Below are 15,489 nucleotides of genomic sequence, written 5' to 3'. Positions count from 1 at the left end.
GAAGGCTGTCTGCCAAAACGACAGCTTTTGGAATGTTCTACTCTGTGATGTAACAGTGTGGATAAGCACCGCCTCCGCAGAAGATGATCAACGCCTGCTTCTACATCACTGCCTGTTTAGCCCTGCCCACTGATTCCCACATATAGTGTTTATGAAAGAGGTGACCGCACAGGTTATGAGGAATGTACGCTGTCAAATATACACAACTATTAGCCAATCATACCTGTGCGTGTTTACTTCCGAGTCTACAATCCGCCACACCTATTCAGTTGGAACGTTCTGATGAGGGGGGTTAAAAACAGGACAGTATATAGGCTATTACTTCTAAATTATGTTTTTTATGTTAAAATCTTGATAATATTACAAGTGGACCTCAGAGAACAGAACAAAATATAAAACAAAGGCAGTTCATGACCCCTTTAAAGTATCCATTATTGCAGCTCTGCTGTATCTATCCTTGTTTTTGTTGCTCTTAGTGCAGCATTATTTGTGTAGTGCATTTCTGCAGTTCAGAACACTGTACATTCGAGTACTCGGTCATATGAGAAATATAATGATGTTTTTTGTTTCTTTTTGTGTAGCTGTATAAGATCAGGCCTCAGAGAACCCGACCGCAGGCCCTCCTGTTCCTCTGCATGATCCTCCTCCTCATCGTCCTCCACACCAGCTACATGATCTACAGTCTGGCCCCGCAATACGTCATGTACGGCAGCCAGAAATACCTGCTGCAGGTGAGATGTGAGTTTGTTTGTGTAACAGTCAATCCCCTGTGCTGCACGGCATCAGGATTACAGCTGTCGTACTCTGAGCAAATAGGGCCCGGCGTGGGTGACATAAGTATGTAAAGATCAACCCTTTACAAAGCAAGTGTTTGAAAGCCTTTCAAAACCTTCTCTCCCGACTCTCTTCAAAAGCCATTAAAGGCCTTCCTGCATCTGTTATTTATTTCTATTTGCTTCTTCAAAGGTCTGTACATTCAAATGAGGTTAAAAACTACCCAAAGTCTTTGACCTGATCATGTTAAGTGTGAAAACTTGCCCGCATGTTCCTTGCTGTGAATCTATACATCTTGCCATATGTAGCCTAGCAACTGCTGATCGACTTTTGGCGCAAAATCTGGTCAGGTTATTCTTTCCAAGAACCACCCACTTAGACAGGAAGAGACCTTCAGACCTAGATGTGACGCCTTTGAATACAGTTTCTTTGTTTTTATGTGCTAAACTATACCATGAATATCATGGAAAAAACTCATCAGGAAGGTAGATAAACCCAGCCCATCTAGTGTGACATGGCAATTTCAGTCAGCGCTTGCCATTTTTATGCACACAATGCATCAGGTGGTCGCCGAACAGACTGTGAACGATCCATGGGAGACAGTGGCTGAAATTGACAAACTGTTCATCAATCAAATCTGATTTCTCTTCACTTACTGGAACACTAGCAGTCATTCTGCATCTATCCAGTGGGGCATGTTATCCCGTTTGATTACTTCCAAACGTTATGCTGCCTTTGCGTAAATACTAGCTCAAAGGAAGAGTAATTTGCTGTGAGGCTGACAAGCTGTCAGAAAGCTGATGGGACAAATCGTCTGCCGAGGACAGAGAAGGAAGAACAGCTCGCGGCAAGATCGAACCTGTTCTACTTGGTAAACATTACAGCATGTGTTGAAATCTGACCAATTACATCCGTCCTTTGCCCCTCTGCTACGTCAGATGTAAATATTGAAATACGTAATAATAATAAGCAACGAAATACGTGTCTTGCAGGGTTGTGTGCCATGCAGAAATTAATTGAGGATGATTTTTAAAGTCCAATTAAATTCCTGAATTGGAATTGATGTAGCAATCAGGATACAGAATAGGAATGGTAAGAAGAGTAATTTACCTAAACACAATTCCAAGAAATTCATATAACTGTAATTTTTAGTAGCAAAAAATAAATATTCACACAGTAGTTTGCATTTGATTTGGGTTTGTGATGAAAAATTTATTATTATTTTAGTTAATGTTTAATATTTATTATTTAATTTTATTAAAAATGTTTATGTATTAAATGGTTTTTTTTAATAAATATTTATTATTGTATTATTTAGATTTTTTTTTTTTTTTTTAATTTGATTTTAACAGAAACTGAAAAAACTTCTTGGGAAAGTCTAATTTACATTCATAAGATTCTTTAAAGAAAAAATATCAGTCACTGGTGAAACGTCTGCAATAATGTAATAAAAGTTACATATATTGTGTATATAAAACAGTACATATATAAGTATATTAATATACTAGATAAATAATCATGCATAATACGACGAGGACTGCGTTTTAAGAAAGTTAATAGGGTCACTTTTAAATTTGAGATATTAAACGTTGACAAATTGGAGTCTTTTATTTATAGGGAAGTCGTGGCCTAATGGATAGAGAGTCGGTCTCGTAATCGAAAGGTTGCGGGTTCGAGTCCCCGGCCGGCAGGGATTGTAGGTGGGGGGAGTGAATGTACAGCGCTCTCTCCACCCTCAATACCACGACTGAGGTGCCCTTGAGCAAGGCACCGAACCCCCAACTGCTCCCCGGGCGCTGCAGCATGGCTGCTGTGTGTGTGCACTTGGATGGGTTAAACGCAGAGCACCAATTTCGAGTATGGGTCACCATACTTGACAATACGTCACGACTTTACTTTACTTTTTACTTGTAACCTGAAGGTTGTGGGTTCGAGTCTCAGGTCCGGCAGGGATTGTAGGTGGGGGGAGTGAATAACCAACACTCTCTCCACCCCCAACTGCTCCACGGGCGCCACAGTAATGGCTGCCCACTGCTCCAGGTGTATGTTCACTACTGTGTGTACTCTTGGATGGGTTAAATGCAGAGCACAAATTCCGAGTCCGGATCACCATAGTTGGCCACACACCACTTCCCTTTCCCCCCTTTTAAAAATAATTTACGACTCATAATTACACCCAGATAGTTCATATATTAACTTTTAACAAATTAGGTTTACTCATTTCATCATCCTGCATAAACAGCAATGCATTATCTCCAAGCACATGGAATGTGTAATTGAAACTGTAATTGTATTTCTGAACACATTCCCATAATGTAATAACCCAAAAAGCTTATGAGTCAGTCTGTTTCATATAATTAGTATGTGTCAAATGAAATTATGCAGAATGAGTCAGTCAACTTTTTTGCTTTTCTTTGTTATCAGTATTCTTGTAAGGAGGGTTCTAGAAATGTAAGTGTTGTTTATACTCGCTCTAGTCTGTGTTGTTTTAGCACTAGTTTACTGAAGGAATTATGTGAATTGGGTTCAATTATGAAACAAGTCTTTAAAATGACTAAACTGTACTCCGCCAAACCACATGTTTGCAGATAAGCCATGCTACAATGCTCTTCTCCATCATTTGATGAAGCAGTACTGCCATGATCAATGTAAACATCTTTTTTTTTTATATATATATATATAAAATGGCATTTACTGTGACTTTCTATTTAGTGCTAACTCTTCATGCACATAGCAGAGTTTTGTTAATATGTAGTATAATGAGTCTAATTTAAATAGAACACAGGCACTGAAAAGAATGACAATGACTTAATTTAAATACAGCATAGAATGGAAAACTGTCTTTACCTTGGCGTAGTTGAATAATAAGAGTTCTGTACATGGAAATGACATACAGTGAGCCTCAAACACCATTTTTTCCTTCTCATGTAAATCTCGTGAATAAAAAAGACCTCTGAAAAATAGGCAAATCAGAACATAACACTGACTGTTACGTAACAGTCGGGATCACTAATAGTTACGTCCCCAACATATGCATAAACCCGCCCATGTTCTAGGCCTGCCGCCAGCCGAACCATCAGAAGTTCTGCAGGTTTTGTGAAGAAATACGAGTGAGGACAACAGTGAAAATGGAAGATCATGGAAATAAATGATATGTTCCAGGCTGTGCAGGGATGGGTTGGTGTCTGTTTTCAGAAAGGCACGGAAAGCAAAAAACGCGTTCTAATAAAATAACACGAGCCACTAAGGGACATGGTTAGCTCCTTGCTAGCTGTAGCCTGTTGCAGTACATAAGATTTCACTTACCACATAAACAGAGTAAGGAGAGATGACTGAGGATGATAAACAGAGTACATGCAATCGCGAATCTCAAAAGCGAAAGTAAAACGCGATTGTGCATTCCAAAGCAGTTTCAATGCCCAGCATATTAATAGCAGCTCCCTGATGCCTGCATTTTGTTTACAGTATAATTACTCAAAGATATAACTGTACAATAAAGTATTGAAATATCAAATTTTCCCTGTGTTTCCTTCCTGTGAGCTACTGAAATGAGCCACCAATCAAAGCAGAGCTCAACATTGAGCCGCACTGTGAAACAGCCAATCAGAGCAGAGCTGAACATTATTATTCATGGCCCTTCCAAATAAGCCAATAACAGACGACTTCATTCTAGGGAGAAATATTAGGCTTGTAAATGGACATGTAAAACTGTTTCTGAAGAATTTCTTACCTAAGCCACATGCCTTCTATGTAGATATCAGAGAACAATTTAAAATATTGTATCAATGCATTCTATGGCACCTTTAATGTTTAGTAGCTGGCTAAACTCTGTTGTGGATGGTTAGTGAATAAGATTTTTACACTGAAATAATGTGCACAAAACTGATATGTAAAATTTGTTAAGTTAGTTATTAGGTGAACAGGCTTACATAAAAAGCTAAAGCATATTCCTCATGTTTAACTTGCTTGCATTTAGAGTCCTGTTCCATAGATCAGATTGGGCTTATTGAGTGTTTTTTTTTTTTTTTTTTTGTCCCCAGACCCCACTGCCCACAGCAGACCCATCACAAAGCAATCAATCTGCTGCCATCACTAAGATATGTGATGCAGACGCTCCTGAAGGTAAGACTGTCATTCTTTATCACCCACAGAGTGACCGACTTCAGTGGATAATGCTTCACCATACCATAAGGGATGGTTGGTGTGGAGTATTTTTTTCCTGCAAAAAGCCAGTAATAACAGAGGAGGTCATTTACATATGGAGGTGTTAAATGTACAGTAGCAAAAACAGTTAGTTAAATTCTAAGGGTCTGAGATGTTTTGTGTGTGTGTGTGTGTGTGCATGCACATAGTGTGTGTGTGTTAGAAATCTTGACTAACATTACACAGTAAGTGGACTGCAGGGAAAAAAGTAGTTTATTGGCCTTTTAAAGAGTCTGTGGCTGTGGAGTACAACTCTGACTGCCCACATTTTTCACACTTGGTTCATATTGTTCCCATTCATTTTCTTCTTCTTCTGATTTAAGAGAAAAAAAATCAGTAAAGATTTCTAAACCATGAACTAAACCAACCAACTCTGAGATGAATGACCACAGTACAAACCTGAAAAGGACAAAAGACACTACTGTTCAAAAGTTTTGGGTCAGTAAGGTTCAAAAGTTTGTGGTCTTTTTTGAAAGAAATTAATACTTTTATTTACAAGAACAGATTAAACTGTTCAACAGTGATAGTAAACGCTTATGTGTTTATATTTAAAAATGTAAATTTCAGATAAATCCTGTTCAAAGAATCATGATAAAAAAGTGTCACAGTTTTCATAAAAATATTAAGCAGCACAACTGTTTTCTACATCGATAGTAATAAGAAATGTTTATTGAGCACGAAATCAACACATAATGATTTCTGAAGGATGGCACTGAAAACTGGAGTAGATTGCATCACAAAAATAAATTAAAATAGATTGATTAAAAATGTCAAAATATCTTAAAATAAAATAATAAAAACAAAATTATTTCACAATATTACTGTTTTTAATGTGCTTTTGATTTAATAGCATAAGAGACTATAAAAGTCATTAAACTTTTGAACAGTAGTGTATACAGCACCTCTAAAAAGTATTCATACTAGTGCTGTCAAAATTAGCACGTTAACGCAGGCGATTCATTTTTTCAGTTTAACGTGTTAAAATTATTTAACGCCGTTAACGTAGGGGCGGGGCCTAGGGTTGGCCACCCCACTCATAACTGCTAATTCTGTCTCTTTTTTTCTTGACAAGAAGTGCCTTTATTAAGTCGCAAAACGTCTTTACGAGCACATCAAACAGGAGACGTTTCAGACGCGAAAGTTTCTGGGCTTAAACCCAATCAAACATTTCTTGAGAAACCTGAAAATGTCTGCCAGCCCCCATCCAAGCTGACAGAGCTTGAGAGGTGAAGAGGTGAGGAGAAGAATGGCAGATGATTTCCAAATGCTGATGTGCAAATCTTATCGCATCATACCCAAAAAGATTTGAGGCTGTAAAGGTTCTTTAGCTAAGCACAGAGTTAAGGGTATGAATACTTATGCAATGTACTTATTTCAGTTTTTAATTGTAATAAATTTCTTTTTTTCTGTAACCTTTCTTTTAAAGTTGTCACAAATGTTTTTTTGCTTTTGCTTTGTCTTTATGGTGTATGGAGTGTAGACTGCTGTGGGGGAAAAAAGTTGAACAGTTTAGCAGTTTAACATAAGGCTGCAACATAACCAAACGTGGAAAAAATGAAGGGGAATGAAAACTTTTTTTATAGGCACTGTATGACGGTGTACTGTGTTATCTACTTATCCCATGAAACATTTTGAAATACGCAACTGAATCAAAACTGATAGTGCAAGATTAAACTAAAATATATAAATATAAAAGCAATATTTTATTAGTTGGTTTATTGCAAAATAGTCATTTGTATGCAGGTAGTTTGAGAGACTACATCATTCTCAGTGCTTCATGGGAGTGAATCTCTTTTGCCCTGATTTATGTATTCATGGTAACGGCAATTAGTGTATTCAGAATTATGGCTGGTTTAGTTCTTCACTGGGAATTTTACAATTAAACTCGACTGAAATCACACTTACAGGCGCATATATCACCCATTAACAACCTCAGAGCTCATAGTAGGTCTGTTTTGAAAGGTTTATTTGTTATTGTTCAGCATCAGTTTCTCTATAGAGAAAATGATTAGGATTTTTACTTCTGGAACCCTACTGTTGTGCTCTGTTCTCACCTATTATATATGCAAAAAAACTTGATATTTACTTGTTCTTTTCTGAACTGCTTGTTTTCTTGATTACAGTGCTGGCCATGCAGATACAAGTTTGGCACTATATCAGTCACTCCCCAGTCCAAACAGTCCTAAATATTTATTTGTACGTCAGTTATGAAGAGATGAGCAGAGTACTCAGTAAATAGAACGAAATAGATTTTACAGAAGACAGCATGAAGAAGAAGCAGTAGTATTAATGACGCTAGATGTGAGATGAAATCGTAAACCAGCAGGAGACAGACTCCGAATCTGAATAGGAGATCAAAATTGCTTTTTACTGCTGTATCTGAATGTATCCAAGTGTTTGGTTTTGTGTGCTTAGCCAATGAGAAAAGACTGTAAATAGTCTTGATAATACAAAGATGTAAAGTTCGATGTCGCGCCTGCAGAACGTGACCCTTGCAGCTTGTCTGTGTTCATTAAGGAAGGGTGAGACGGCAAATAACAGTCTGTCGCAGGGAGATCTACATTAATTAAAATGCTGTAAAATTAGTGGCTTAAACCAGCAAAAGTGTTAATTACGATCTATAAGGTTAATTGCCACCATACATTTGCGGTTAATTGCAGATAGATCCGTGTGTTTTGAGCATGCAGCACACAAGGCAGAATCTAGTTCAACATATTATAGACACTGCACTCAGAGATTTTATTCTCACGATGGCAGAAGAGAAAAAAGGCGGCTTAAAATACCGAAAAATGTTGGGATTTACTGTAAAAGCTTTGATTTAGTGTTTTAACAGCACGATATCGTGCTCTGCATTGTGATGAGTGATTTTAAGCTCTTTAACATCTAGTTAATTTAATAACAGGTCTGTCTCTTAGTGTGTTTTTGACACATTTTTTATGAGATCAGCTTCAAAACCTGGGAAACGGAGCTATAAGTTATTCCGCAATGTCACGGTGGATTCGGATCGGATTGGTTATAGTTTGATATACTGCCATCCAGCCTGAGAGTGCAGCCATGATACTGTTTTCCAACCAGAGGAGGGCACTCCGATATTACATTCCAATCCCATTGGAGGATATTGGAATAATAATGAAATCAAAGATATTAATATGCAATTGGATCAGTGAACCAAGAAGAAGTGGCCAATCTTCCTTAATGTCCTTAAGATGTGTCCCCCATCAGCTGTAACCGTTCTTAAAATACACCTCTCTGTGCTGGGCTAGATTCCACCTGCTAATTGCTTCTCACTCACTTCAGGTCCCCGGATTGTGCCAGAATATCAGACTGACAGGCTAAGAAATTCTTCTGCTCTCCATTTTTATCAGCTGCTATTAAAAATTCAGGTCATGTTAGAGCTGACTTCAGCCACAAAGTGATCGTATTAGCTAGATAGTTAACTTTTTCTGAAGAAAATGCTCAAAACTCACTCTCACAGTGCTCGCAGCGTATTTCCTGTTGTTAGGGTGTTCAAGGTGGTTGTTAAGGTATTCTGAATGTTTTTTGGCATATTTTATATGTGGCTGCTGATAGGGTGTTATAGGTGGCTGGTAAGGTTGTTGCTACGCAGTTGCTGAGGTGTTCCGAATGTTTTTGTTTATGTGCTGTTGCTAGGGTGTTCAAAGTGGTTGCTAAAGTGAATTGTTTTTGGCATGTTTCGATGCTGTTGCTAGGGTGTTCTAGGTAATTACCAAGGTGTTTTGAATGTTTTGCTTTGCATGTTGTTGCTAGGGTGTTCTAGGTGGTTTCTAAGGTGAAATGTTTCTACGCTGTTGCTAGGGTGTTCTAGTTGGTTGCTAAGGTGAATTGTTTTTGGAATGTTTTTATGCTGTTGCTAGGGTGTTATAGAGTGTTGCTAAGGTGAAATGATTCTACGCTGTTGCTAGGGGTTTCTAGGTGATTGCTAAAGTGAATTGTATTGGGATGTTTCTGTGCTGTTGCTAGGGTGCTGTAGGTGGTTTCTAAGGTGAAACGTTTTTGGCATGTATTATGTATGCTGTTGCTAGGGTGTTCTAGACTGTTTCTAATGTGAAATATTTTTGGTATGTTTATACACAGTTGCTAGGGTATTCTAAGCAGTTACTAAGGTGAATGGATTTCAGCATGTTTATTCTGTTCCAATGGTGTTCTAGGCAGTTGCTAAAGTCAGTTGTTTTTAGCATGTTTATGTTCTGTTGCTGTTAAGTGGTTTCTAAGGTAAAATGTTTCTACAATGTTGCTAGGGTGTTCTAGGTGGTTGCTAATGTGAATTGTTTTTGGGGTGTTTCTGTGCTTTTGCTAGGGTATTCTAGGAGGTTTCTAATGCAAAATGTTTTGGCATGTTTCTGTACTGTTGCCAGGGTGCTCTAGGTAGTTGCTAAACTAAATTGCATTTGGAATGTTTTTACACTGTTGCTAGGGTGTTCTAGGCGGGTACTAAGGCGAATGGATTTCGCCATGATTATTCTGTTGTTAGCATGTTCTAGGTGGCTTCTGAGGTCAGTTGTTTTTTAGCATGTTTCTGTGCTGTTGCTAGGGTGTTCTAGGCGGTTGCTAAGCTAAATTGTTTTTGAAATGTTTCTACACTGTTGCTAGTGTGTTCTAGGTGGTTAAGGTGAATGATTTTTGGCATGATTATTCTGTTGCTAGGGTGTTTTAGGCGGCTGCTGAGGTCATTTGTTTTTTAGCATGTTTCTGTGCTGTTGCTAGGGTGTTCTAGGCGGTTGCTACATAGTTGCTGCAGTGTTCTGAATGGTTTTTAGCATGTTTCTGAACTGTTATGGCTCAGGTCCCTGCAGTGTAAGTAAATGCCATTTTATTGCCTGCCAGGTGAAAAACAGTAATGAACAGTAATAGCACACCTCAACAAGCCGCATGATTTGAAGTATCATTCAAGTTCTTAGCACAAACGCTGCGAGTTGTACACGCTGTTCAAATCCCTAACCTTTGCTATGAGCAACAGTAATCGTGATGTTTTCCTTAGCAAATACCTTTAATGATAAGATGACAGAAAAAGCAGAACAAAAAAAGTGTAGAAGTCAGTTGCATTAATCTGTGCCTGCGTGAAAGCTTCCCCATATGCCTCCTTCAAACAATGCTCTGTATCTTAACCCAATTAAGTCTCTCAAAGCCAAAATGAGGCGCTGTCTCGCACAATGGAGGATAAATCTGTGCAACAGAAGTTGCTCTGCGGGTCACCCAAAATTGATCCGTCTCCAGTTGACTCGCACTTTAGAACCAGCGTAGTTTTAAGCCGTCTGCTTGCCAACCAGCACAGCCTCCCAATCTGTTTGTGTGGGATTTGGCCTTTTTCCATCTGCGGTCGGTCAGCAGAGCCCAGTCATTGTGTTTCTGCCACCTACCCATCATAAGCAAAATGCCTCATTACTGTTTTCAGATAGAACAGCGCAAGACAAGCTGTACATGTCCATTAGCACGGCACTCTCCGTCGCTTCACAGTGGGAGATGTGATTTTCATTTGCTTTTATTACAATTACTGTTCACTATCAGTATGATACAGCTTTTGGCAAAATGGACAGAAAAAAAAAAAAACGGTGCAATAAAAGGTTTTTGACAATCTACATCAATCTGGAAGCATTTGAAATTTTCCTCGATATTAACTCATTTTATCTTAACAAAGTTTCCTCTACTGTGGTTTGAATCCATTAGGCATGCTGAGTGGAATTAAAAGCTCTCAGCAGTTTGTTTGTGGTACCACTTAATCGACAAAAATGCTTATTATTTAGTTTTTTTACATTTCTGAATCATCTGTGCTCATCTTTCTCCAGATGGCGTATCGCAACAAATATTTGACTGTTCCTGTGGTTGCCTCTGATATTGAGACTCTCGCCTCATTATCAGGGTTTGATTTCTGTGATTGGAGTCGCTCTAGCTGAGAGGCGGCTGTTTTTCCACCCCAAATTATTTCTCAGATCGTTGCAGTGAAGTCAGATTTGTTGTCTTTGTTCTGGATAATAGGAACAGGCTAACAGTTTATTTTACAAAAAGTCAGGGGTAGACAATAAGGGAAATTTGCCACTGGCCCTCTGGGCCAGTGTCTTTTGAAGTTCACTGGCCCAGGTCAACGCGTCGGGTATTGATCCCTATAATCACGAAAAAGAACAGTTTGCTTGAACAACATGAATAACATTTATTTTTTTTAAGGTAGGTTTAGTGCAAAGTGCAGCAATACTGTGCAAAAACATGAAACAAGTGCAAATAAACCTTTTGCATAGGATTCATTCTCCGTAGTCACACAGCAATTCATTATATTATGTTCATACCATAGGTTTCATACACGTTAACTTTTCTCTAACTTGTCTGCATATGTGGGCATTGATCTGCAGAGCTCACAGTACCTCTTTTTTTTTTCTTGATCGTAGCCTAGCTAGGGGTGGGCGATATGGGAAAAATATCATATCACGATTTTTTTTAGAAATATCACGATTTTATCACGATTCTTTGTCATGTTGGTTTTACAAGTTGTCTGAGCATTACAGCCAAACTAGAAAGACAAAGCCTTTCAAGGTAACAAAAAACAAAAAAAAAGACATGGCAGATATTTAGGCCAAAGTGGGCGAAGATAAAAATCTTTGTTCATTCTATCTTTCTTATTAAAAAATAAGAACAAAGATACAAATTACAAATACACATAATATACAAATAAAACAAACAGTGCTTTATTATCAGGCACGATAGGTGTATTTAGCAGAGCATTCAATGAAATTGAATGAACAAATATAAAAATAAAACACTAGATAGACTGATTCCTAAAGCAACTGTATTAAAGTTTTTCAGTCAAGAATAGTGAGTGATTTTTCTCTTTGCGTTTTGTTGTTTTGTTAACGTTGTAGGATATCATAGACTGAATCAGACAATTTTTAAGATGCATTGGAACATTGAAACCTGAGGAGCTGGAATGCAGAGAGGCCTTAAGGAACAGGACGTCATAAATCTAGGTTGAAGCAAGCAATCCCAACTAGCAAGCTCTCTTTCACCAAACAACTTGCAACACTGAGGAAAAAAGAAACACTTATTGATAATTCCAATTCAAGAAGGAGACTGTCAAATTGGTTGCAAGTAATCAAGACTGATGTTCACACGTAAACCTGTGATAGAAAATCATTAGCTACAGACTCTTTCGGGCGTGTCTCCACACATAAAAGACCGTCCAAACCAACATTCCTTCTCTAAAGAACATGCATTCGCTCTCCTTAGAACTATACAAAAACTTTCTTCTCCATATGCACATAAAATCATCCTAAAAGGACATTTTTATGTTGTACCCACATATCATGTTTTAATCAAATAATATGTATGTCTTTTTAATAAGTATTGAATAGCTCGAGCCTTAAAGATAAGTATTGCATATTTAGTATGTATGAGCTTGAAAATCCATGATGTGAATGTTTCTTCCAATCAATTCTTTGTCAAATGCATCATAGTCTTATTATGAAATCATGTTCAAAAAGGTACACTCTGCCAAAGCCTGTAAAATTCGGACCATGTGACTGATAACAAGCTGATTTATGATGTAAAGAACACACCCTAGCTAAGCAAGGACAGTTTCTAATTGGTCAAGCCGTCCAGATGGGACGGTCCAGAAGCTGAGTTTAAAACCTCAGGACATCCTCCATTCTCTCTCTTCTTTTTGTTCTCTGTTACATCTCTTCTCTCTTACTTTTTACGCTCTCTCTGACTCTCGTCCCTCTCACCGCGTGCTGCCCTTTGAGCATGCTCTGGCCTCATGTGCCATAATGAGAAGGAAAACAACTTAGTCTCGTTACATCATTTTATTTGTATTATTTTACTTTAGTTTCTTTTCTTTCCGTGGAGTTTCGTGTGTTAATGTAAGTTTGTAAGTCCAGCTCCGAACTTCAAACTTCAACCAGAAAGAACTCCGCATCCTCAGACAACGCCCAAGAGACATCACTTCAAAGACTACTGAACTTCCAGCCAATCAGACACTTCGGGGAACCCCCTGTCTGCAACGAGGACACAACCCCGTTACACAGGCAAAACAAGCAACACACCTCCAGATTCTAACAGGTTCTAATTGGTGTATTTAATATAATTTTAGCCTCATTGAGAAACTCAAAGCGAGGGTTAAATAAGTGATTGATGGTTGTTCAGGTCTATGCAATAGAACATATTGCTGTAAACTTGGGATTTCACGTTTCCATTCTCTTAAACTCATCCTTTCCTCACTCTCTCTCTTTCTGCAACGTGTGAATGTGTGAATGCTTGTGTTCATGTGTTAGATTAGTTTATGTCTTAGGTTTATATAAATAAAATCTGATTTATATTTTAAAAGAGAAGTATCTTGTGTTTTCTGCTCACAAGTTAATGCCTTAATCTGTCGATTTCGTTACTGTGCTATTTAATAGTGTTTTCACTATATTTTGGATTTTAATATCCAGTACAGAGTTTGTCATACGGCTCGTTCAGTGAATCGCCGTAACACTGATTCTGTTCAAATCCCTATAAAATCATAAATGATTCCCTTTGAGCTAAATTAAACTATATTAATATTAATATTATATGTAATAACCTTACAACGTTAAATGAATAGTTCCCCCCCAAAATAAATATTCTGTCATAATGTTTTATTTTTATACCATCATTTACTCATCATTTAGTTGTTTTAAACCTGAATGAGTTTCTTTCTTCTGCTGAATATAAATGCTATTTTGAAGAAGGTGGAAAACCAATCAGTTGCTGGTCCTCAGTGACTTCCATAGGATTGTTCTTTCCTGCTATCAAAGTCAATGTGGACCAGCAACTGTTTGGTTACCCTCATTCTTCAAAATATCTTATTTTGGGTTCAGCACAAGAAATTAATAGAGGTTTGGGACAACATGTGAGTGAGTAAATAATGACAGAAATTAAATTTTAGGGTGAACTATCCCTTTAATGACAGTCGACAGCATGTTTAGTACTGTCCCTTTAAGAGCTGCACGCATCTAATATACAGGCACGCATCTGTTTCTCTCTTTACTATTTACTTTCATTTTAGAGATAACCAACTGAGTCTGTATGTAAACCTTGTGTGTTTTGACAGTATTAGCGCAAAAAATAAGTTAGTTGAGTAATCAGGCGCTGTTAGACAGGCTTTTTAGTGCGCGTGCTTCAGGTGTATGCGCTCAGAAAAAGCGCGCGAATGAAACATTTAACCAGCAAGGATTGTGTGCAAATAATGTACTTTTGCGATCGCGAATAAGTGCAGTGTCCTGTCAGAGTAACTCTACTGCTATATGTCCTGTTGTACAGTATATAGAGATGGAGGCACCAGAACTGTATTTGACATAATGTGCGCTGTAGCACGATACTACCATATTTCTTCAAAAGCAGATCGTGGAGACATTTTTATCGTCCACGATCAAAAATCGTCATATCGCACACCCCTAAGCCCAGCCAATTCCAGCGGTCTCGCCACTGGGGCTGAAACTTTGTCTGCCTTTTCTTTTCGTATTCCCTTTCGCTTTCCCTCAATTCCTCTGGTGATTTTCTCTTCCTTGCCTTCTCTTTTTTTACCCGGCGTTTGGCCGGGTGATGTGGGTTTCAGAAACATGTAGCCTAGCTTAATAGTAGCTATAGGTAGGTGCTGAGCAGCAGTCTGCAGTTTGCGCGCGTAACCGCGGGAGCGAGCAAGGTGGTGCAGACGGAGCGTAAGGCTGTCGGGATCACGTAACGTGTTAGCGGTGGTTACCGAGACAATTAAACAGAAATCAAAACACAGAACCACAGGTAATTAATGTGAAATTAGACTTTTTTTAATCAAGGCATTATTTTTACTGGCCCCACCGGGCTAGTGGTTGGAGCGATCTGGTGGCCCTGACGGTTTTAAAAGTACGTCCGGGCCACCGGGCCAATTATATTGTCGACCCCAGAAAAAGGGACCATTTTTAATACGCTTAATGATGCCAAGAGCTGGTCAGCTTGGTTTAGGAAGTCAGGGAAAACAATTGTTATTGTTGACATGATTTATGGATGTATAATGTCCCACAGAGGTCATTCATATAACCATCATTCAGCAGCCACACAGATGAAAGATAGTCAAGCTTTAACAAATGAAGTCCGCTTGATATTTGGGCTACCATATGAAGTGTTCATCGAGTTCATGTTATCATATATAAAATGGTTGGCACTTATAGGGACAAATATTTAAATAAAAATATTTAAATCTACTCCTACGTTAATTTTACAAATGCATGAAATATTTAAGTTTGAGTTAATATAGTTCACTTCATTCATAGGTGTGTGCATATTACATTTATTGTATTGTATTATATTATATTATATTGTTATAATATATACAGTGCCTTGCGAAAGTATTTATACCCCTAATCTTTTTTGTGTTTTATGTTGCTACCTTATGTTAAACTGCTTTAAATTACTTTTTTCCACATCAATCTACACTCCATACACTATAATGTTAAAGCAAAAAAAAAAAAAAAGGTTTTTAACATCTTTGCAAATTTATTAAAAATAAAAAAC

The 15,489-nt window shown here is 38.0% G+C and overlaps 1 protein-coding gene across 1 annotated transcript in view; it reads left to right on the top strand.

Annotated features, from left to right (window-relative positions):
• Positions 1-15,489, top strand: part of LOC306882416 (lysosomal cobalamin transport escort protein LMBD1-like) — a 95,083-nt gene that overhangs the window by 62,334 nt on the left and 17,260 nt on the right. The window contains exons 13-14 of the mRNA XM_079437017.1: positions 582-731; positions 4,815-4,896. Of these exons, the coding sequence (XP_079293143.1) occupies positions 582-731; positions 4,815-4,896 (232 nt within the window). The remainder of the gene's footprint in view (positions 1-581; positions 732-4,814; positions 4,897-15,489) is intronic.

The sequence above is a fragment of the Barbus barbus genome (assembly GCF_936440315.1).
Source record: "Barbus barbus genome assembly, chromosome: 16".
Classification (NCBI taxonomy): domain Eukaryota; kingdom Metazoa; phylum Chordata; class Actinopteri; order Cypriniformes; family Cyprinidae; genus Barbus; species Barbus barbus.
This window is presented reverse-complemented; position numbering and strand designations above follow the sequence as displayed.